At 30.2% G+C, this 23,644-nt stretch overlaps 7 protein-coding genes across 8 annotated transcripts; 4 read left to right on the forward strand and 3 right to left on the reverse strand.

The window, feature by feature from the left end:
* Window positions 1–2,804: 2,804 nt before the first annotated feature.
* On the reverse strand, window positions 2,805–5,888 carry LOC128958182 (uncharacterized). Its single transcript, XM_054303996.1, has 6 exons — window positions 5,813–5,888; window positions 4,878–5,453; window positions 4,567–4,812; window positions 4,326–4,491; window positions 4,180–4,247; window positions 2,805–3,739 (listed from the first exon to the last, which is right to left on the reverse strand). Exons 1-6 carry the CDS (start codon window positions 5,886–5,888, stop codon window positions 2,805–2,807), a joined length of 2,067 nt encoding a protein of 688 aa, XP_054159971.1.
* A 629-nt stretch (window positions 5,889–6,517) lies between these two features.
* On the reverse strand, window positions 6,518–7,976 carry LOC128958303 (uncharacterized). Its single transcript, XM_054304120.1, has one exon. It carries the CDS (start codon window positions 7,884–7,886, stop codon window positions 6,546–6,548), a length of 1,341 nt encoding a protein of 446 aa, XP_054160095.1. The 5' UTR covers window positions 7,887–7,976; the 3' UTR covers window positions 6,518–6,545.
* A 41-nt stretch (window positions 7,977–8,017) lies between these two features.
* LOC128957583 (serine/threonine-protein kinase 33-like) lies at window positions 8,018–9,686 on the forward strand. The gene has a single exon (XM_054303375.1). The coding sequence runs from the start codon at window positions 8,113–8,115 to the stop codon at window positions 9,577–9,579; it is 1,467 nt and encodes a 488-aa protein (XP_054159350.1). The 5' UTR covers window positions 8,018–8,112; the 3' UTR covers window positions 9,580–9,686.
* Window positions 9,687–9,894: 208 nt separating this feature from the next.
* On the forward strand, window positions 9,895–11,498 carry LOC128957727 (ribosomal protein S6 kinase alpha-2-like). 2 transcript variants are annotated; one of them, XM_054303538.1, is made up of 2 exons: window positions 9,895–11,173; window positions 11,232–11,260. In XM_054303538.1, exons 1-2 carry the CDS (start codon window positions 9,911–9,913, stop codon window positions 11,241–11,243), a joined length of 1,275 nt encoding a protein of 424 aa, XP_054159513.1. In that variant the 5' UTR covers window positions 9,895–9,910; the 3' UTR covers window positions 11,244–11,260. The 2 variants fall into 2 exon arrangements, with proteins under 2 accessions (XP_054159513.1, XP_054159512.1); XM_054303537.1 differs by having other exon boundaries at window positions 9,895–11,498.
* A 621-nt stretch (window positions 11,499–12,119) lies between these two features.
* On the forward strand, window positions 12,120–13,957 carry LOC128958617 (glutathione S-transferase 1-like). The gene is made up of 3 exons (XM_054304504.1): window positions 12,120–12,463; window positions 13,259–13,471; window positions 13,548–13,957. Exons 1-3 carry the CDS (start codon window positions 12,167–12,169, stop codon window positions 13,932–13,934), a joined length of 897 nt encoding a protein of 298 aa, XP_054160479.1. The 5' UTR covers window positions 12,120–12,166; the 3' UTR covers window positions 13,935–13,957.
* Window positions 13,958–14,818: 861 nt separating this feature from the next.
* Window positions 14,819–16,791, reverse strand: LOC128958183 (glycine receptor subunit alpha-2-like). Its single transcript, XM_054303997.1, has 8 exons — window positions 16,782–16,791; window positions 16,560–16,664; window positions 16,389–16,453; window positions 16,099–16,325; window positions 15,938–16,020; window positions 15,473–15,871; window positions 15,183–15,418; window positions 14,819–15,103 (listed from the first exon to the last, which is right to left on the reverse strand). Exons 1-8 carry the CDS (start codon window positions 16,789–16,791, stop codon window positions 14,819–14,821), a joined length of 1,410 nt encoding a protein of 469 aa, XP_054159972.1.
* A 2,458-nt stretch (window positions 16,792–19,249) lies between these two features.
* Window positions 19,250–20,410, forward strand: LOC128958184 (kallikrein-1E2-like). Its single transcript, XM_054303998.1, has 3 exons — window positions 19,250–19,629; window positions 19,714–20,128; window positions 20,207–20,410. The coding sequence occupies exons 1-3, from the start codon at window positions 19,250–19,252 to the stop codon at window positions 20,408–20,410; spliced, it is 999 nt and encodes a 332-aa protein (XP_054159973.1).
* The last annotated feature ends 3,234 nt before the right edge of the window (window positions 20,411–23,644 follow it).

Raw genomic sequence — 23,644 nt, forward strand, 5'->3', positions numbered from 1 at the left:
AATTGTTAAATACCTTAATACATTACATTAATGACCATTTATATATCAATAACACTTTACAATATAATAATACCGACTTACCAAAAATAATACCGACTTACCAAAAATAATACCGACTTACCAAAAATAATACCGCCTAACCAAAAATAATACCGACTTACCAAAAATAATACCGCCTAACCAAAAATAATACCGACTTACCAAAAATAATACCGACTTACCAAAAATAATACCGACTTACCAAAAATAATACCGACTTACCAATACTAATACCGACTTTTATATCGAAATACCATGTTCCCATAGAAATATTGTTTTTTATTACCGTGTTCCCATATATTTTTTTTATTCTCATATTATAATTAAGATAATTTTAGGTACAAGGTATAATATAATTAATAATGTAACACGGTACTTATATAAAAAACTATTTGCTGGGAAACGGTACTTATTTTTGAAAAAAAAACTATTTTTATGGGAAGACGGTACTAATTTTAAAAAATATTTTATGGGAAGACGGTACTTATATAAAAAACTATTTGCTGGGAAGACGGTACTAATTTTAAAAAATATTTTATGGGAAGACGGTACTTATATAAAAAACTATTTGCTGGGAAGACGGTACTTATTTTTGAAAAAAACTATTTTTATGGGAAGACGGTACTAATTTTAAAAAATATTTTATGGGAAGACGGTACTTATATAAAAAACTATTTGCTGGGAAGACGGTACTAATTTTAAAAAATATTTTATGGGAAGACGGTACTTATATAAAAAACTATTTGCTGGGAAGACGGTACTTATTTTTGAAAAAAACTATTTTTATGGGAAGACGGTACTAATTTTAAAAAATATTTTATGGGAAAACGGTACTTATTTAAAATACATTTGTATGGGAACACTGATTATTTAAATATTAATATATATTGAATATTGATATATATATATGTACTAATAGTATAGTTTTTTATTTAGAGTTTTACGGTATAATGTTATAAATTTATAATCACTATATTTATTGACATTATTGATGTCCATTTTGGTTGTTATTAGTATTTTCTATTCTTTATATTAAAATAAATTCATTCTTTAAAAGCATTACTTATCATATATATATAGTACCGTATACTGTACTGTACTGTACTGTACTATAGTATTAATTTTATAAACATATTAATAATACAGATGTATAACAAACAAACAAAAACATTGATATTTATAAACAATAATAAATTATGAATTAATTTATGAGATTTGAATATTTAATGAGATATTTTGATGATGAGATTCATGTGATTTAATTTGAATAATAATAATAAAACACTTAAAACATTTGCATTATTTGGCAAAACACTTAAATTTATGACTGTTTTGATGACAAAGTGTTAGACAAATAAATATATTTATGAATTGGTGTTACATTTAATGTTTATTACAGTCTATTTCAATGGACTCTGCTATCGATTATCTGCTATTATTTATATGACTACTGTATTAATGTAAATATTAATACATTTGTTTTGGCGGTCAATATTTAATACATAAGCATACAGTGATATAAAAATGTATTTACTGTATACAAACAGTGTATACAATAGTACAGTACATACAGTATGAACAGTAGTTAATAAATAAGTACTTTAAGTGTAAGTGTAAAGTATGACCCCCTGTAATACTGTAGCTTTATGTACAATACAGTACATTATATAGGTATGCATACAATTAGTACATTGTAGTAATATTGGTAGTAATATAATTTTTTAAAAACTGGTTATAATATCTTATAAACATATAATTTATATTATATAATAATATATGTGTAGACATGGCATTGCATTGCAGTACTACAGTGTGTATAACACTGAAATATAATACAGTGTACTACAAACTAATATTTTTAATATGAAAATTTTTGTAGTGTTTTATTAAATAAAATTTATTTTTGGCGCGAAATGAGATCCGGTCTTAGCTTAGTCTAAGTCCGGTACAGTAGTAGTGATGAGGAATTCATGAGAAAGTGTCCCAAACTTTTTACATACAAATCCAAAAGTGTTTATACAATATTATACAATAGTCTACAGTGTGTTATATAATATAAGTTAAATCATACAAACATATCACATATACACAGTAATACAGAATAACATTAGAAATGTAGAATTATATTACATTTGAACAGTTATTTGGTTCAAAAGTAAATTTATTATACATGTATTATATTAATATGATATACAAGTATCAGTTAAATGATTGATTGATTGATTGATTGATTGGCACCAACAATGGTATAATAAACTACTGTATAATTTAATCAGTTATGTAAATATTATCATCAAATAATCAAAAGTTAATTTTTTTTACTTCACTATCAATAATATCATATTTTGGAACAGAATCGGTATATGTAACCCATTTGTTGTTCAAGTTTTAAACGCTATTAAAATGATAATTTAACAAGTTTTACATACCAGCCCTCACCTCCCGTTCCTTCCCTCCACATACGCCACTTCCTAACCCTCTACACCCACCCCAACCTAACCTAACCTAAAGTAATTGATAACATTTGTCATAAACTTAATGGTTATAACAACGCGCGTGAAATTTCAACAACAAATGGGTTACATATAACGAACTTTAGCCCATATTTTATATCAAAATAAATGGATTTTTAAAATATGACAGTAATATACAATTATTATCATATAATTTGTTTTATTTGTTAAAAACTAATTTTAATACTCTTTTTAAATATCAAACACTGTATGTCTTCTTTCAATTGATTACTTCAATAATATATTAATATATTATTCTTTTCGGATTCTTTTGATATCTGATTGTCCGCCAAAAGAGTTGTCGTTGTCTTCATCGTCGGAATCATCTGTTTGTCGTCTTTTTCTATTGGATTCATGGCATCCATTGTCTTCACGTTCATCATCTGATTCATTGCCAGAATCATAGTCTTCTTCATGTAAATTACTGTTCACAGACTCAAGTGATTGATTGTTGTCCACCGAAATGTTTTCAACGTCTCCGTCGTCAGCATTCATAGGTATGACGACATCAACCAATTGGACGATTCCTTGTATGTCTTCTTCTCTGCCATTGAGTACAGCCAAGAATTGGTCTTCTTCTGGATTATCTGTATTGAGTATTTCGTTCAGAGCAGTGATATCTCGATCCAGTTCTTCAATAGTTGTTTCTAATGCTATAGACTCTGCTCTCAATTTGTTGAATCTTTGAGTTGTTTGTCGCTTACTGTCTGCCATATCATTGATCTCATTGTTGATGGTATTTAAGTCATTGATAGCTCTGTCTCGTTGTTGGATACTATGATTGCGGGCAGAAATCACGCGAAGAAACAAAAGCATTTGTCTTAGAAGTGCTGCAATGGTTTCATTCTCCACTTCGTCGACAGTTTCGGGGACCGGTTCGCTGTCATATTTATCGGCGGACACGACGTTGTGAATAATATTTCGATAGTTCTGCCGACACACTGGACACCGATTGTGGTCAGTAGACCACTCATGAAGACATTCGTAGCAGAACTCATGCAAACAAGTGTCGGCCAATGAGCGGTTAGATACTTGTGTGAGACAAATGGGACAACTCTTTGGATCATTGGTGAGACCAACGATTCTCTTGGCTCTGTCTTTGCTCATATCATTGGTGTCTTTGCTGTCAATAAGGTCTTCATCTGATGAACTCTTATTAGTCATATCTGTGGTGTCTTGTTGTTGGTCTCAGATTTTTTTAGACAAAAGACTTGTTGAACTTCACAACTGATGGATTAGTTTTTTGAATTTTTAAAATCAATTTAATTGTTAGTTTCTTAACAATTAAATAATTAATTGTTGTCGACTTACGAGACAATTACTGTATATTTAATATAGTATTTAATGTACTTATTATTAAAAATTTTACTAATTATTTTATTTGGCAATTATTTCTTCAATTATAACTTAAAATACTAATTATTTTTTAAACTCTTGATTTTAAACTTTAATTTAGTATAAAGTTTAAATATCCATAAGTTTATATACATAAAAATTGCTAAAATGCTAAAATCCAACAAATTCTTTAATTAATCAATAGTAAAAAAAGTAAACTAATGGTAAAATTTAAATGATCTATTGATTGAATTTTTATTTGCTAATCTTATATTTATTTTATTTAAACTACAATTATTTTTAAACTGGTTATCACTAAAATAAGGCGTCGTCTCTGTTATCGCTATTTTCTCTAATTTGCTAAAAATTTATTTAAAAACAAATTAAATTTATTAAATAAATTAAGTTATTATTTGACAATCGGATGATAATTATTACCTCATTCCGTATCGTTTGTGAAGAATTAATAACACAGCCGTCAGTATTAATAATAGGACACCAAATATAATGTATGCAATACCTAGAAAGGGATTGCGTCCGCCCATCCACGTCGTGTTACTTAAGATTAGACTTTTGGTGCCATCAAATGCCGTCACCGGATAGTCTTTAGACAATCAAAACAAAAGATGACACCATTTCTTTAAAAATATATAATTAATTTTTATAACAAAACACATACTGTAGTCTATTTCAAGAAAATAGTGACCATTCGGTAGCGACCGTTCGTACAAATTGCCAATCATATGGTTAATACGGGCATAGAATTTCCAGAAATCGGGAAACGCCGACGTCCTGTACCAAACTATCAGTGCTTCGTTGTTAAAGCCATTATTCAATGGATTGGTCGGATCCAACTGCCATATGTGTCGGTGTCGCCAATTGGGCGGATTTGTGAAGTTAGCATACGCTACATCCAGTGGTAATCCTATACTTATATAATTTAAATCTTTAAATAGTTTTCATTTATAAAACAGTTTATAATTTACACACCGCTAGGATTACTGAGTTTGTAGTAATCTGATGGCCAACTAATGCCTGTAAATAGTAGTGGCACTTCTTCGGCCAAATTGGTGATCAAATCGTGACGCCAAATACGAAACGAGTCATTGAACAAACTGTTACCGATTATACCGCACGGAACTATCGGCATCTGGCGGCCCCATACTTCTCGATACTGAAAGGGTCCGCAATCGGTGGATGCTTGCAAATCACCGGCCAATTGGTTGTCGTCGCGCGAGTCTTCATACATACGATGATTTTGGAAATAATTGCTGAGTCCGTAGTAAATATATACCGGCGCCAGAAAGTCGTCATGTAATTCAAATTTATACCAACATTTGCATCCCTCAGCTTCGGGATTGTCTATCAAAGTCTGGGCGCACGATCTGAGACCGTACAGCGGCCAACAGTTAGTATAGTCCAAGTCAAACTGTTGGACACGTGTGGAAAAATACAGTAGACCCATACCAGTCACTATAAATACCAGTCCCAGCACTAGGAATATCGGTAATACACTCGTCAACTGTGGTTTCCATGCGGGAAGTCGTTGCTGTTTGAAAGCCTTTACTTGTATACAGAATAGAAATAAAATTATTATTATATTAGTTAACAGAAATGTATAAAAAAATGAAAATTTAAATAAAAGTTTTAGCGGAAAAATATGTTTACTAAAGTGTTTCATATTTAATATATCCTAATATTTGGTTCACAATAACATATACTTTGACAAAATAATCTGTTAAATCAAATACTTATAATTAAGATTTGTTATGAATTCAACTTTTTATATTAAAAAAAAATTCAACTTATAATTTGATTGACAATTGCTACTGTATTTTATTTTATTTTACTATACCGTATAGTACAGTACTTTTGAACAATATTTTGAAATAAATGTATAAATGAAAATAAAATGTTTGCAATACTTGTTGAATCAATCATTTGTTTGAACCGGTCTTTCATTGTCTTAGACGGCGTTAAAATTATGACCTTTTTCTTCATTATTTATCGCTTTATCATTAAAATTGCAAACTTTTAGTAACAAAAAATAAATAAATAAATAAACTTTTTTGTTTGTTTACAAAAATCTATGATTCAAATATAATAATTTTTTCTGACTGTCATTTCACTGAATTTCTATAATTTGATACATATTAGGGATAATGAAATAAAATAATGTCAATCATTATTCAGCAAATTGTGATAAAGTTTATTATTTTATAATATATAGTAATTTTTTATATATAATTGATTTTGTTTATACAAACTCACGTTTTAAGTAATGATTTTAAATTACTAATAAAAATACAATATATTTTAACAAATGTCATTTTAAACTGAGATTTATCAATAATTATTTTTTAAAAATATTTAAATATTAACTAAATAGAAAAAACCATTATCAGTGTACATTATAGTGCACCTTAAAATATATGTTATAAAAAATCAATATGTACTTCAAAATTATTACTGTATATTTAGGAATAAATTTTGTTTTGTTTTTTTTGTTAATCTTTGATATATATATTTTAAATACTGAATATTTTTTTATACAATAATTGTAATATAATTTGTTTTATTTGTTGAAAACTAATTTCAGTTTTATTTTTAAATTTAAAACAATGTATGCCTTCTTTCAATGATCACTTCAATCATATATCATATTCTTCGAACTCTTTTGCTTTCCGATTGACCGATAAAAGAGTTGTCCTCTTCATCGCCGGAGTCATTTGTTTGTCGTCTTTTTCTATTGGATTCATGGCATCCGTGGTCTTCACATTCACCACCCGATTCATTGACACAATCGTTGTCATCTTCACGTGAATCACTTTCTACTGTCTCTAGCGATGACGGCGTTGACTCATGTGATCCAATGGTTTGTATCAACAAGTATTGAATATCTATAGAGTCGATATTGATTGGTATATCTCTTTCTCGGCTATTAAGCCATTGAGCCAATAACTGATCATTTTGTGTATGAATGGTATAGTCTATCTTAGAGAAAGAATTAAGATCTCTATTGAGTTCATCGATAGTCTTATGTAAGTCTGTGGACAGTTCTCTCAATTTGTTGAGTCTATCATTTGATTGATGTGTCTTTCTGTCGGTCATACAATTGATTTCGTTTTTTGTTGCATTCAATTCGTTGATAGCTCTGTCTCGTTGTTGGACACTCTGATTGTAAGAATAGTTGATCCGACGATATAAACGATTTTTTCGCCGAACGAAATCAAGTTCTGCAGTGAGTGTGTCGAGCATTTGTCTTAATCCTTGTCTTAAACCTTCGATGTCGTCATTATCTTCTTCATGTAAATCATTGTTTACAGATTCATCTGATTCATTGTAGTCTACAATTTCTTCAAACTCGTCATTGAAAGGTAAGTTATTTTCTCTTCCATTTAGCCATTGAAGTAATTGGTCTTCTTGTAGATCATTGGTAAGCAATATCTCAATGAAACAAATGGAATCTCTATCCAGTTCTTCAATCGTCTGTAATAAGAGTGTAGACTCTGCTCTCAATTTGTTGAATCTTTGATTTGTTTGTCGCTCACTGTCTGCCATATCATTGATCTCATTGTTGATGGTATTTAAGTCATTGATAGCTCTGACTCGTTGTTGGATACTATGATATCTGACAGATCTCACCCAATGATAGATTTGTCTAATTTCCGCAATTTCGTCCTCTACTTCGTCGACAGTTTTGGGAACCGGTTCGCTATCATATTTATTGGCTGACACGACGTTGTGAATAATATTTCGATAGCTCTGCCGACACACTGGACACCGATTGTGGTCAGCAGACCACTCATGAAGACATTCGTAGCAGAACTCATGCAAACAAGTGTCGGCCAATGAACGGTTAAATACTTGTGTGAGACAAATGGGACAACTCTTTGGATCATTGGTGAGACCAACGATTCTCTTGGCTCTGTCTTTGTTCATATCATTGGTGACTTTGCTGTCAATAAGGTCTTCATCTGATGAACTCTTATTAGTCATATCTGTGGTGTCTTGTTGTTGGTCTCAGATTTTTTTAGACAAAAGACTTGTTGAACTTCACAACTGATGGATTAGTTTTTTGAATTTTTAAAATCAATTTAATTGTTAGTTTTTAAACAATTATTAAATAATTAATTGTTGTCGACTTAAACAACAAATTTAAAGTCTAACAAATTTTTAAAACTAAAACACAAACTAATTTAAAACAACTACTATCTGTAAAATTATGTCTAATCCGTCATCAGGTCATTACAATCCACGAACAGATGCTATCACTGAAGAGTCGACAGAACCGACCGGATATACTGGTAGACAACGAGCCTATGGTTTTATTAATGATCCATTCAATGCAAATGCTGATGAATTCAGAGGACGGGCGCATGGATTCTATGGCTGGCCTCCAAATTTGATAAGACATAAAGCACCAGAACCCTTACCTCCCATTCCTATGCCTCCACACCCAATCACTCCACCACCAATTATACCTACTCGTGAATACTTGGAGCTAACTCGCCAGCGTCGTCAGCAACGCGATTATTATCAGCACACTAAAGGTGGTATTAGAGATCCATTGAGTGATATGAGGTCAAGACACCGAAATTATGGCTTTAATCCTCGATGGATGAGCGATAAGCTATACCCAAGAGAAAAGGAGACCGATCCTACAAATTTTGGTTTTGGAACATTTAATAACCAACCGATTCATGGACCGGCCGAATGGCATCATTATTACGCTGACTGGTCACTAGTGGGCGAACAATACACGAAAGCAATACCGGCTAATGTCCCGCTACCTGTTGAAGAGCTATCCTATATCGAGAGTCACGGCTTCACATTCAAAGAAGAGCTCGGGTCGGGTGGTTTCGGTAAAGTTTGGAAAATTACTGCCGAACGACTAGTTAAAGATGATCAGGGAAACTATAAGGAAGTGGATCTGGCCTGTAAGATACTTTCATTGGCTAAATTTACTCATTTTTATCCTCAAGCGAGTGTCAAACAAGTGGTCGATCTATTACTCGGAGAGGCACAACTCCATTCAACTCTGAAACACCGCAATATTGTTACCACTGAACAGCTGTTTTATATTCACGACATCACTACTGGTTTTCCGTTTTGCCGGTGCATACAACTGATGGAACTGTGCGACGGCGATCTCGAACAGTATTTGGAAAGAAACCCAAACCGAAAGTTGGACGAAAAAGAGGGCCGTTGGGTATTGAGGGACTATGCTTCAGGATTACAATACTTACACCAAAACAACATTTGCCATTTGGATCTAAAGGTACACAACATTATGTACATTAAACGGTCAATTAATCTGACTTTCAAATTGTCAGACTTTGGATTGTCCCGAAGGTTCGATCAGGGAATAGAAGGTCAAGTGTTTGGACCGATTGGCACTCTTATCTATGCGGCTCCAGAGGTACTTCGTAAGCCATCCGGTTGGTCCAAAGCTAAACCTATTGATATTTATACTTTAGGTCTAGTATTTGTTGAAACACTGGCCGGTTCGGCAAATTTTGAACGATTAGTCAAAGATATCAAAAGAAAGACTGCCGAAGACATCAGACGAGTTTGGGGTATCTCTAAAGGACCGTACGATTTGATCAAATCTATGCTTAGAACTGATCCAAAGAAACGACCGGACATCGATCAAGTTATCAACAATTACTGGGTTATACAACAATTTTGAGGACAGTTTAAGAGATTCAGTGGTCATTCAATGAATTATTAAATTATAGAAAAAATTACTAACTTTTAGAAATATAAATTACTATAATATACTATAGTTTAAATTATCGGCAATTTTAATATTGTACAGTACTAAGCATTTATTAATATTAACTTTTTGATAATTTTATTAATTATTTATAAATTTATCTGAAAACGTTTGAAATATTGGAAAACTTTAATTAGACTTAATATTTACAATGAAACAATTGATTTTTATTTATAATTTATTTAAYTAAAAAATTATCAAAATAACAATACTATCATTAAAACAGCGGTTTTAGTCAGAGATAATGGCTTACAGATCACGTTCCAGCGCTTTCAGTGGTGATCCCGATGCTAGCACTTCATCAGTTTATAACACAACGAGAACAGATGCTATTACTGAGGAAGTGGTTGAACCGCCGACAGACTATAGGCCCCGATCTAATGCATTCATTAATGATCTCTACAATGTTTGGGACAATGAATTCAGGCGACGATCTAATGCTTTCTCGGAGCAAATGAATAGACCTGATCCACGGCCACCAATACCTACACCAACGYCTATAAAGACACCTTCTCGACCCATTACTCCTCCGCCAATTATACCGACTCGTGAATACTTAGATTATATAAAAAAACTTGCCACCGATGCTGGAAAGGAAAGTTATAAACATACGAGAGGTGGTATTAGGGATCCATTGAGTGATATGCGATCAAGACATAGACGTTATGGTATTGATACTCGTTATTCGAATAGAAGATTATACCCGAGACCTAAATATCCCATCGATGACTATAACTTTCCCACTACGACTAGGGGTGAAAGGGCATGTTATGGTCAATATAATGATTTACCATTGCATGGACCAGCCGAATGGCACCATTATTACACTGACTGGTCAATAGTGGGCGATCAGTATGCGGACCCTATACCGACAGATGTCCCACTGCCTACTGAAGAGCTCGTCTATATCGAGAGCCACGGCTTCACTTTCAAAGAACTGCTCGGACACGGAGGTTACGCAAAGGTCTGGAAGGTTACCGCCGAGAGGCTTATAAAAGATGACCAGGGTAACTATGTTGAGGTGGACATGGCCTGCAAAATACTATCATTGATTAAATTTCACGAACCGGGAAGTGATGTCCGGTCAGCGGTTGATTCGCTTCTACACGAAGCACAACTACATGTGTCTCTCAAACATCCAAATATTGTTAAAAGTGAACACTTGTTCTATGTTCACGATATTACAACTGGTTTCCCATTTTGCCGGTGCATACAACTGATGGAACTGTGCGACGGCGACCTCAAGAAATATCTTGGAGATCATCCCAACAAAAAGCTCAACGAAAATGAGGCCCGAAATGCCTTTCAAGACTATGCATCGGGTTTGCAATATCTACACCACAAAAACATTGTTCATTTGGATCTCAAGATTCACAATGTTATGTATAGACAAACACCTCAACTGACATTCAAATTGGGTGACTTTGGTGTTTCCAAGAAATATGATCCACAAACCGTTGGTCAAGTGTTTGGTACTGTCGGCACACGTCTGTATGCGGCTCCAGAGGTAATTGGGTTGACTAAAAAAATGTCTTTATCTAAACCAATCGATATCTTTACTTTAGGTTTGGTATTGACAGAAACATTGTCCGGTAGGGCCAAAGCTCGTCAATTGGTTAAAGCTATTCGAGACAATGAGGGACAAACACACGACAATGTTAACCAAGTTTGGAGTATCAGTCAACAGGTAAGTCAATTGATTTTATGGATGACTAGAGTAGATCCACAACAACGACCGGACATCGATCAGGTATTCAATCACCCCTGGGTTGGTCAACAAACATAAGCACAGTTAGTCATAAATTCAAATAAGTTTTGAATCAATTAATGTTATACACTAAATAATAAATATTTATTTAGAAATACAAGGCAATTACTATACAGTATACAGTATAATGTTATTGTGTTAAACTATATGATTATTTAAGTGTTATTGAATTAACTTTCTGTCATTATCACTGAAATTATTAATATATAAAACATTGAATTACTCAAATTATCAATATAACATTGAATTCATTATTTTATTAGTGATTAATACAAATTAATTGAATAAATAAAATACAATCTATACAAATAATTTATTGCACTTTATTTTAGTAAATATACTATTCTGTATAATATACTGTGTATACTTTTTTTAAAAATATCATCAACTTTATTTTACCAATGTTAATTATTTTTTGTCATATCTAATGTTGATAGTTGATAATTTAATATAACACGATAATCACCATGGTATAAATATATACATGTATACATGTATATATAAAAATTATTTTTCTATTATTTAGGTTCATAGTTTAATATAAATATCATTTTATTATTAATTTATATTTGCTTATACATATAATATACTGCACACGGATAAAGTAATTTTTTATAATTTTTTTATAAATGATATTCAATAAAGTTGTTTTCATCCAAAATATTGATATTAAGCAAATATTTATTATCAAATAGTAGTTTTTAATTCAGTTTATGAGTTAATGCATGCAAAATGAACGGTAATTATTTAAATAATGTTCCTAACAGTAGTGCTAATAGTTTGATGGCCAATACAAACGGATATTTGTATGAAATTGATGCCAATTTTACTAATGTTGGCAATGCTGCTGCTTCTGTAGCTTCTATAGCTCATAGCCATCATACCGGTGCCCATAAGATTGACTTTTATACATCAAGAATCAGTCCGTATTGTAGGGCTGTCAAGATGTTGGCCACACATCTCAATATACCGTTGAATGAGATATATATTAGACCATACATTGACACGCAAACAGATGAGTATAAAAAAGTAAGTTTTATAAATTATTGATTAATAGCTAAATATTTTTTTCATAATTATTTATTTATTATTTATTTTGAACTTCATTGACATTAAAAAAGTTTTGTGTTATCGACTATTATTATTTACCTGGATACATTTATTTTATATGTCAGTTAATCATTTAAAACACTAAATAATTTTTTATAAAACGTTATCACTTATATCAATTGAACAGAAAAAACAATTGAATGATTATATGATAAATATTACATTATGTGCAGTATTGTACTAAAATTGATAGATGTTTAATGAATGATGAACTATCATATGATTTATTCATCAAAATTATACTTAATAATACCTTACTTTATATAAAACAAAGTTAATACAGTATAAGGCAGTATAAATAACTTAATAAATGGTAACAGAATTACGTAATTATATTAGTTTCCAAAATTTAGTTGTTTTGTTTTTAATGTAAATACTAATCATAATACTTAAGGTATTGTCAATTACTTAATAATATAATAAGTCGACTAAAAACAATTTAAATACCCTGTAGTAATAGTTACATTAATGAGTTGTATTGAGTCGTATAGTTAGAGTTAATAAACTTTTTATGATCACTATTTTATGATAAGTTATAAATCAATATAATGTTATGTAATTATTGGTACATTTAAGTTTAATTAATGCATTGATACAAATAATTAGAAATAATTTTAAAATTATGTTTTATAAATAATTATATTGCATACAATATTAATAGCGTTCAATATAATATAAACTATTTAATATATTATTAAAATATATATAAATTAGATAAATCCATGCCATACTGTTCCGGCCCTAAATGACAATGGATTTGTATTATGGGAGAGCCGGGCAATTATGCAATACCTGTGCAATAAGTATGCACCTGACTCTCCACTCTACCCAAAAGATCCACAAATGCGAGCAACTGTGGACAGACTGTTGAACTTTGACCTGAAAACATTGAGCCACGCAGTTATATCAGCACACTTTGAATTCACGGTTAGTATATATATATWTTTTATAACAGTACTACTTGAGTTTTTTTTAAAATGACCTGCTTGACTTTATTGATTAGTTACCAAACGAATACAGTGCCTCCCGGAGCGATAAATTTCTTGAGTTAACCGATTCACTAACATTTTTGGAGATATTTTTAATTAACAAAGACTATGTGGCGGGCGATACCCTAACCATAGCTGACATATCATTGTTGGCAAACGTAACACTACTGGAAATTGCTGTCGAGTTTGATCTGAGTTCCTTCTCAAACATCTGGGGCTGGTTTAACCGTTTGCGTCGGGAACTACCCTATTATGATAGGCTCACCAAAATAGCTCACGACGAGTATCGGGAGCTCATCAAAAATATTAGGGACGCACACGAAGAGTGGTCGGCCGCACATTTCTGTGCTTTTTGTCCGTGTGATCAACACGATGGACACCTCCATACTAATGGATTTTAATTTATTAATTACCAGCACTTATCTAACCATTAACTATTACATATGTAATATATGTTTGTTTGTTATTGTTGTTGTATTATGTATACAATTTTACTTAAACTATATATTCAATATTTTTTTCATAAATAAGATATTTTATTAAATGTAATAAAGTTTCTAAACTTTAAAAAATAAATAAATATTCTTGTGATAAATTATGTGAAAATTTTATCTGTTTGTTTGTTTTATTATATGGCATCAATTTATTTATTATCATACAATTTTTCACATTTAGTATGTATGCTAGTTATTTTCAATACTGTAACATATTTTTAAATAAGTATCCGTATAAACGATTGTAAAATAATTATTTTATATTTAATTTTGTTTAAAGTGCACATTTAACTATCGGTAGATTTCTTTGATTATATAATTTTAATTTATATTTAGTATCATAAAAATACATTTCAAAATGTCAACTATGCACATACCTTATATAAAATATTATATCATGTTAATATACTGTACAGGTATACTGCACACTAAAACTATTACTGTATAATTTTTTTTAATATTTCAATTGTATAGTAAAATTTATATCAATTTGTAATGATTGCAAAATTCTCGATAAAAAATACAGAATATATAGTGGATATATATATATATATAGCATATATCGTATAATTTGTAATATAACTTATCACAAAATTAATATTTTAATGATTGCAGTGTTTACTAAGAAAATGTTTAAGTGCAATTAAAGTGCATAAATATTTTAAAACTTTAATAATAATAATAGATTTAATTATGATAGAATACTAAAATATTATAAATTAAATATAAATTTTGCAAAATAGCATACAGTTTATTCCGTTTTTAGTAATTAAAAGATTTTATTTAACTATTTATGTCATCAGAATAAGTGTAACCCAATAAATGATAATTATTAGTAAAAAACTAATGGGAAATATGTAACGACACATGCGATCGATATCATAGGCCATATCTTGTGATGATTTACAGGTTTTCACTGGACTTACATTTTCTATTGACTGGTGTGAGTCCTCTCGAAAAAATACCGATTCATTATCAGTCCTAATGTTCGGTACAATTAATTCTATGCCACCGTCGCTGCCATTGATTATCTTAGACTCATTATTGGCAAACAGGGATATAGGACTTGATTGTGCCTTTTATTTCAATATATGGTACGATAGAAATATAAACTAATATTATTATTACAATAAAAAATAGTTATTTAGACAATACCTTATTTGACGACTCATTTTTGCTAAGACAAGTTGACTCAAAACTACTATTCAATGAATTGACACTTAAATTGCTAGACAACAGTCCCTTTGTTATGGTTTGTATGTTATTTCTATGAGTATCTGATTTTTGCGACAATTGTTTTGATGGTTTTGGTGTTTTGAATGGCTTTCGTAAGTCTTTGTGATAAATATAGTTAACCGTCGCGTACTCCACAAGTGATGCAAATATAAAAACTAAATGTAAAGTCAATTATTATTTGCTTAGAAGTAAAAGCGGACACAACATACAGGTGCACATTAGGATCCATATATCTAATGCGTGTATATAGGAAACACTCGGCAGTTTGTCGCGCGCTGTTTTGGCACTCGTAACCAATGTTAACATAGGTGTTAGTCCTAGTGTTGCCCGGGCTGGTGCTGCCGATAYGTCCACCCAGAATGATGTCCACGAACTGACCACAAACACAATAGATGGTACATATATATCGAGAATGAATTGGCCAAACTCGCGCCGTAGCATAAAAGTGGCCACCAATTTGCTAAATGTTCCCGTTTGGCTATAAGATGATTTAATTTGCTTTAAATTGTAACCCTCGAAGACAAAGCCATTCCAATTGAAATCGTTGGACATATCAAACGGGTGGTCATCTGTCCACTGAAAACGCAGATATGTRTCGGACAACTCATCTAATGAATAGTTTAGTAGTTTTATAGATACTGTACTATATTTTTAAGCACAAGGATACTACTCACTGGACTCTATAGCAATATCACAATACTGTTTATCCAATGGATAAAATGTGAAATCCATTTCACTCAACCCATTCAAAACAATACTGATTGTGTAAAAAAACATTTTATCCCAAATTAATTTGCTAATGACATTAATTTACTATTATTATAAAAATAAGTACCGTTTGCTAACCAATATCCTGCCATCAGATGATATGCGAGTCAGTACTGGATTCCTATCATTTGCTTGCAGGACATCGGGATCTTTATTACTGGGCATATGTATAGACGGCGACCAAATACGGCTCAAGTGGTATTGTCCGCCCTCTAAAACTAACAGTTTGTTTGTTTGTAATTTCAATCTYTCATCTAACCATTCAAATCGTAAAATCAATTGAATGGTATACTCCTATAAATGAAATGAAATTTAATTTATTATTACTTTTATTTTATTTTTTTTGTTAATACTTACAGCTTTAGGTTCATCAATTGATCCAAAATTAACTAAATACATACTTGTGTTTACAACAATTGGTACTGGGTTAATAATAATAAAATATAAAATAGATTAAATAAAATTCAGTAGAAATTTAAGTTAAATAAATGTAATTAAAGTTTAAAAATAATTTTATTTATTTCATACATTGAGACTTAGGATATACCCATTTGTTGTAACCCATCGATGAATTGGTTTTTATTTCAAACAAATCCATATCATAAGAGTCATCGTTTTGTTGTTGACATACGACTATATATGACCACAAAATAATAACATTTAAGCCATAAATAAATCTATAAATTGTATACATTATTAAAATTTTGATTATAATATATTTAGTTTATTTTTAATTAAGTTTTGACTAACATTTTGACATTTATGATGATTTAAATTGCATTACATAGTGATCCCTAATTAATACCTTAGTTATATAAGTATGTATCACTCAATTAATTACTTTTTATAATGAATGTAAAGTTCAATATATAAATAATAATTATATACTTTTTGTCTGTGTAATCGCTTTTAATTAAAATTACTAAATGAACTATTTTTTATCTTAAACTTTAATTCAACTCTAGTTAAACTCAATCAATGTATTTTTTTATTAAAAAACTTAATTTTTAATGTTACTGAAAATTGTTGGATTAATAAAATAGATATTTGAATATAATTTGAGAATGTCTTGTAAAATATATGGTTTGTTATCATAGTATTGATAAGTATCGTACAAACAGTGAGTTGTTTTTGTATTAAATATTCATTAAAAAAAAWTTTATTAAAAAATAAAATATTGCATTGATATAAATTGTTTTTTAAAAATATATAATTCAGTATATTTTATTTAATCGTTTCTTAATTTAATAAAAATTTACAGAAAAATAAAATAATAAGATATTGAATATTCAATAGATAGCATTTGTTTACAATTTTGGCTAATTATAACTAAAGATAATATAAAAAAGTGTATAACAAGACAACAATATAAAACCTAAAGTAGCGAAACAAATACCCGTTTATTGGATTTAACATAATCTAAACTATAATAATTTATAAAACAAACTCTTATTAATAAATTATATGCAAATAAATTAATAAAAATTTTAGCTATAATTTTGTTTATTTAATAAATTAAACTAATAATCTATAAAACTTTTGTCATGAAATCAAGCATTTTTGTCTCTCCAGAGCTAACAAAGTTAGAAATTAAATGAATTAAAATTTTTATAAATAATCAATTGTTTAAATCGCGTTTAAAGTTTAAGTATAATTAACTTAATAATAAATAAAGTGTACGTTATTTAAAATTGTATTTTTATATAACATTATTTTGCTAATTGTTATAAATTGTTATAATCTATTTTTTAAATCTCAAAGCTATTATAATAACTTTATCAAAATAAAAGCATAACTGTTTAGATACCTGTTCTCTATAAACAAAAACTGAGTCATAGATTATGCTGTTCTCGACGATCGCACTCGTGTTCGGTGTGTTTATCGGTGTTGAGGTCGAGCGTCGCTATAAACTGTCCGATTCGGGACTATATCGACAAATGAGACAACATTTGGGTCAACAAATACAGCGATTTGGTGTTCAACTCCAACAACAACCGCAACTACCAGAGCAACAAATACGAGGACAACAGGAACACCAACAAACACATCAGCAATTGATGGACAGACATATTAGAGGACAAAGATCTGGCATTAATGTCAATCAATAACTAAATATAAATATAAGACTGAAAAGAACAGTTGTTTTAGTTGTCTGTGTAATACAATTTCGACAAAAATAGTAGTTTTTATTTTTAAAAATTAATGTAATATTTTTAATGTTTAATAGATTACTGTATATTACTTGTTATATTTTCTGATAAATTGTTTTGAACATAAAGTTTTTTTTAAATATTTAATTAATAATTATTATACAATAATATGCCCATCAATTTATTTAAGTAACATTTCCTACTAAATTAACTAATTGAAAAAACTATTGAAAATTTTTTAATTAATTCATATAATTCTATTCATTAATTACATATCTTAGCATTAGTTAACATAAATAAAAATTTATTTAATATCATTATTTATTACATTTTATCAAATTAAATTATTATTTAAAAAATTACATTGTTGCAATTATATACTTACAGCATATTCTATTTACATTTATAGTATTATTTACAAATGTATATATATAATATATATTTAAAATACACATATACTAAAATAGTACAACAGTATAAAATAGTTTTAATATTTTAAATTTTATTTAACAAAATCTCAAATATTTTTAATTGAAGAATTTTATATTAAACTTTATTACATAATTCTATATAAAATAATTAATGCTTTATTGTAAATAAAATTTGTAAAAAAATAATTAGTTATTCAGAATATTCAGTATTTTGATGTAATAATCGATACATTTTTATTTTATCAGTTTATGATTATAAAGATATAGACTATCTTAAAACTCGACTGTTTTCGACTGCTTAAAAACGTTTTTTCTCTAGCAGTCGATGCTATTATCTAATTAGTTTTACAACTAATAAAAATGACATAATTTTATAATATTGTTGAGTTTAATACATTATTATAAATTATAATACTGTATTATGTATTGTTTCACGTGTTGTAAGTTACAACTTATAACTACAAAGCATACTGTAATACCCATTAAACGATTTTTAAAATACAATCAATGAAATATGAAATCCTATATTAGTTTATATAAAATACAATCATATATTATTTAATCTGTTGAATAAAGTTTATAATAATCTGATAAACATTTTTTGTATATTTTATGGGACTGTAAATATAAAACAAATATGATATTATTAATGCTAATTGTTTTGCCATCAGTTGTTTTGTCACTATTTGTTAAATGGGATCAAAACAATGGTGTAGGCGATAGAAACTGTGGGCTCAGATATGTGCCGACAAATGTTATGATAAGTTATCCGATCAAATGTTTTAAACATAGAGTTTATACAAATATAACAATTGACGATATTTTCGGATCGTTTCAATGGAATGGTCGGCCAAATATTGATACTAAAATTTATAAGGGATTGGACGCTGAATTTGCTGAATCACCATGGACAGTTGTACTCACTACATACCATCTCTTTAGCCAACATTACTACCAGTGCACCGGTATATTGATCAATAAGCGTTGGATAATTACTTCAGCCCATTGTAATTATGAGTTAGTTATAAGTTCACTAGTTTTTAATTGTATATTAATTATAGATTTAATAAATWAATAATAATTTATTGTTCATAATATTAGCAATGAAACCAAAACTATTGAATATAGTTGGAGTCGAGTGCGAGCCGGTCCTAACAGAGATGTCATGGGTTGGGTCCATAAGAAAGACATGTTTATTCATCCAAACTTTACAATGGATTGGCGTAAATCACGAGAAGCCGACATTGCATTGTATAAAATGAATAGCGATATGAATACTACAATCTATAGCAGCCATTACTTAATCAATGGTGTGTGTCTTCCTACGGGTGATAAACCATTTAACAGACATTACGATACGGCAACAGTGTTTGGTTGGGGATTGGTATCGACCAATCAACTGTCAGATAGGTTACAAAAAGCAGACATTGCATTGACCCGACAAATCGGTTGTTATGATAGAGAAATGATGTGTTCATCAGGAGGTCATACAAATCCCGATACCCGGGTTTGTTCGGTTAGTATTTATGTGACTATTATATGTTACAAATAATAAATTTGTTAAAATTAATAATTATACCTAAATATAATTAAGGGTGATTCGGGTGCAGGTTTGGTCCAGTATATAGATAGTGCCCGAACTCGTGCCATATTAATAGGTTTGATGGCTACTATTGTCTATGGTGTAGGAACTTCTAGTGATGTTTGCGATGAAACTATTGCGAGTATGGCTTTTGTGTCCATTCCTCGACATATCAATTGGATATTACAAACAATTAAAAACAATAGCAATACTTAATAAATGTCAACTTGTAGTTATTTAAAAAATAAAAACTGTGTTTATTTAGTACTTAAAATTTAATTTATTTGTTATCAATCAAACCTATAAGACTAAAACTATTTTTTTTATTTTTTTTTTTGCTTATTTATTAAATATTATAAATAATATTTTATTAATAAATATATTTCTGATTATCTAAGTAAAACTATTATAATAATAAATTATAAAATAATAACATTAATAATTTAACTTTACTGTACATAATATAGTTTATTAAGTTTACTGATTTATTTAGTTTTTAAAACATTGATATTTATTAAGTATTGCTATTATTTTTAATTGTTTGTAATATCCAATAGATATGTCGAGGAATAGACACAAAAGCCATACTCGCAATAGTTTCATCGCAAACATCACTAGAAGTTCCTACACCATAGACAATAGTAGCCATCAAACCTATTAATAGGGCACTCGGGTTCAATCGGTTAAACAATATATAAGCATCTGATGAGACAATGTACCACTTCGTCATCAAACAAATAATAGTTGTGGCTTTTGATTACAAGTTGACTGTTAATTGTAACGGCTTTTGATATTTTGTTGCCGTCATTGACAAACTTCTTGAGTTGAATGATAAGAATTGGAGGGATTCGGGAAAATGATAATGACTTGAATGACTTCCTCTTTGACTGACACGTCTCACAAGTGGGCATCGAGTCATTGTCGAGTACCTCGACATCGGTATACTCTTTAAGACATGTATTAATGTCAATGTCATCATTGGTTTCAGGTATAGACTTGAGTTGTCCGAAAAACATTATAACAAAATAGGTTATGTCCACAAACTGTTCCAGACTTTCTATTAGGCCGACGCTATCTATTATCTGTCAATTGTTTGCCATTATTTGTCTGTCTTTGAACTGATTCGTGTAATTTGTTAATATATCCCAGAATTTGTTTGATCCGATTTGGCGGCCATTGAATCAAAAAGGTTTTTAAGCGCCAAATGAAGAGGTTTAGTGCCATTGATATTGAGATTGTATCGAAAGTCCGGTATTGAATACAAGGCCTGAATAAAATAATTCATATAACAAGTATTGTCTAAATTGTCTCATCACTGATATCGGTATCATTGGTATTGGTATTTGTCTTACAACTGTAATTCATTGTTTGGTCTGATTGTTCCCTTTTCTCATCTATTTCTGGGATTAGATGCTGTTGTCTTTGTAATCTTGATTTTAATGTCTGTTCTTTTGTGATTTTAATGAAAATTTGAATTAATTTGAATTGTTGATATTGTTGTATAAAAAATATTAAAATAAGATTTTTAGATTAAAACTAAAAATTCTTTAAAAACTAAAATAAAATTGAAAACTCATTTCAATCATAATTTGTCCGAAAGAAATACATCTAAAATTAGAAAATAACAAAAAATATGGCATCAAATGGTAATAAAAATGAGAATCAATCAAAAATACCAAGAAATGAAATTACAAGTTCTCGAAACAGAACAACACCTCCAAGTTCTCCAAACCGTTCTCCATCTCCTAGTCCTCCATACCATACGCCACCGCAAAGTCCTCCATATTATACTCCACCTCAAAGTCCCACTAAATTTAGTACTTCAACAGACAGACAATCAACTCGTAGTCAATTGCCATTAGCAATACCACTGGATTCACTGCCACCCCGAGCACTACAAGCATTTGGAAGTCAATTATCAAGTAGTGGTGGTAGTAGTGGTGCACCAGAACCCGGAAAATGGAGTTTCACGCGACCCAGTGATCAGTTACCAGAAATTGTTCAGCGATATCAAAACCCAATAACAGGTGAACCAAATATTGAATTAATTGAAAATGATATCAAAAACGACTCCCAAAGGTTTAAAGTTGCGCCCAATAGATGTGCTTCTGATATATTGGCCGAAAGATTTAGGAAACGTACGATTAATATCATAAAACCACAAATGAGTAAAACAGATCGCAAACAGAGTGAGTTAGCAAAAATGGGATTCAGTAAAATTAATGGTAGATATCAACAAAATTTATCATTTGATAAACTTTCTGAAAATGACTCTTTTAGGCCACGAATGACGCGCAGTCAAAGTATGTCAGATTTGTCGTCAGTCAATGAAGTGAATCGTCGGATCAAAGGTATGGGAAAAAGAAAAAAATCTAATCTCATGCCAACCGGTCGATTGGATTACGGTATGCCATGGAATAGCCAACGACTTCGATCTTCAAGTCTCGATAATCTCAATATCGATCAAATAGAAAACAAATCGACTGATTATTACAGTCCTCGAGAACAGGCATTTGCATCTCGTTTGAGTGTTTTACCAAAGGAAGAGTTAGAAACATACAAAAGCTACCGAAATATGGCCGATATATCGCACACCAATCAGAAGGCCGCCAGTAATCGTATGATATTTCCATGGACTCAATACGGACAGAGTGTCGAAGATCAGGAAATGGTCAAAAAAATACAACGCTTTCAACGCGCCTTTTTGGTCAACGATCAATTACCACAAGGCATTGTCGACCGAAGAGCTTATAGACGACGATTGGCTAAACAAAGATCAAGTCTTCCGTCAGCTGATCCAAATATTAAGTTTTTACCAATCGGTACAATTGGTGAGACATCTGATGATGAAAGTGAACCAATGAGTAGACAATTGAATGAATTGGACCGACGTTTTCAAAAAGAAATGCAAATCAGAAATCAGAGACAATTTGATCCGTACGCCGATCAACAAGAAGAAGAATCAAGTTTCAGACCAAGAAGTAGACAGTTTAGTGATCAACAGCAACAAGAAATGCCAGAATATAATCTCGAAGAGACTGAAGAAGATAGAGAACAAAGAGAGTACATTGAGTGGAGACAACAGGTATTAGAACAACAAAGAAACCGAAGAGCAGGCGGTAAGGGTTCGGGTCCCGGAAAACAGGATAAAGACTGTGTCATACAGTAAGTGATTCCCAATACTAATGTAGACATATAATGGATATACAAAAAGTAAATATATTTGACTTTATTTTAATCTAATCTATTCCTTAGATTTAATTTACTAACTTTTAACAAACAAACAAAAATAATTTAATTACTTGAAATAATTTGAGACACAAAATATGGAAAACATATTTAAATTTAAAGCTAGTATTTGATTTATGTCATGTAATGAAATGTCAAATTTAGACTAACTTAATGATTGTTTGATGCAGTGGTGGTCAAATAATCTTAGAGTGATAGGAC

This window comes from Oppia nitens, unplaced genomic scaffold, assembly GCF_028296485.1.
Source record: "Oppia nitens isolate AA-2021 unplaced genomic scaffold, nextdenovo-longstitch-racon4-pilon3 scaffold3_pilon_pilon_pilon, whole genome shotgun sequence".
NCBI classification, from domain to species: Eukaryota; Metazoa; Arthropoda; class Arachnida; order Sarcoptiformes; family Oppiidae; genus Oppia; species Oppia nitens.

What these genes read in the sequence shown, in the direction of transcription:
- LOC128958182 (XM_054303996.1), bottom strand. Translation starts at nt 5,888, where the DNA reads ATGAAGAAAAAGGTCATAATTTTAACGCCGTCTAAGACAATGAAAGAC. An exon ending in ACAAATGATTGATTCAACAA is followed by an intron (nt 5,454 to 5,812) that starts GTATTGCAAACA and finishes TCTGTATACAAG; the next exon opens with TAAAGGCTTTCAAACAGCAA. An exon ending in CACAAACGATACGGAATGAG is followed by an intron (nt 4,248 to 4,325) that starts GTAATAATTATC and finishes ATAAATTTTTAG; the next exon opens with CAAATTAGAGAAAATAGCGA.
- LOC128958303 (XM_054304120.1), bottom strand. Translation starts at nt 7,886, where the DNA reads ATGACTAATAAGAGTTCATCAGATGAAGACCTTATTGACAGCAAAGTC.
- LOC128957583 (XM_054303375.1), top strand. Translation starts at nt 8,113, where the DNA reads ATGTCTAATCCGTCATCAGGTCATTACAATCCACGAACAGATGCTATC.
- LOC128958617 (XM_054304504.1), top strand. Translation starts at nt 12,167, where the DNA reads ATGAACGGTAATTATTTAAATAATGTTCCTAACAGTAGTGCTAATAGT. An exon ending in AAACAGATGAGTATAAAAAA is followed by an intron (nt 12,464 to 13,258) that starts GTAAGTTTTATA and finishes TATATAAATTAG; the next exon opens with ATAAATCCATGCCATACTGT. An exon ending in CAGCACACTTTGAATTCACG is followed by an intron (nt 13,472 to 13,547) that starts GTTAGTATATAT and finishes TTTATTGATTAG; the next exon opens with TTACCAAACGAATACAGTGC.
- LOC128958184 (XM_054303998.1), top strand. Translation starts at nt 19,250, where the DNA reads ATGATATTATTAATGCTAATTGTTTTGCCATCAGTTGTTTTGTCACTA. An exon ending in TCAGCCCATTGTAATTATGA is followed by an intron (nt 19,630 to 19,713) that starts GTTAGTTATAAG and finishes TCATAATATTAG; the next exon opens with CAATGAAACCAAAACTATTG. An exon ending in CCGATACCCGGGTTTGTTCG is followed by an intron (nt 20,129 to 20,206) that starts GTTAGTATTTAT and finishes AATATAATTAAG; the next exon opens with GGTGATTCGGGTGCAGGTTT.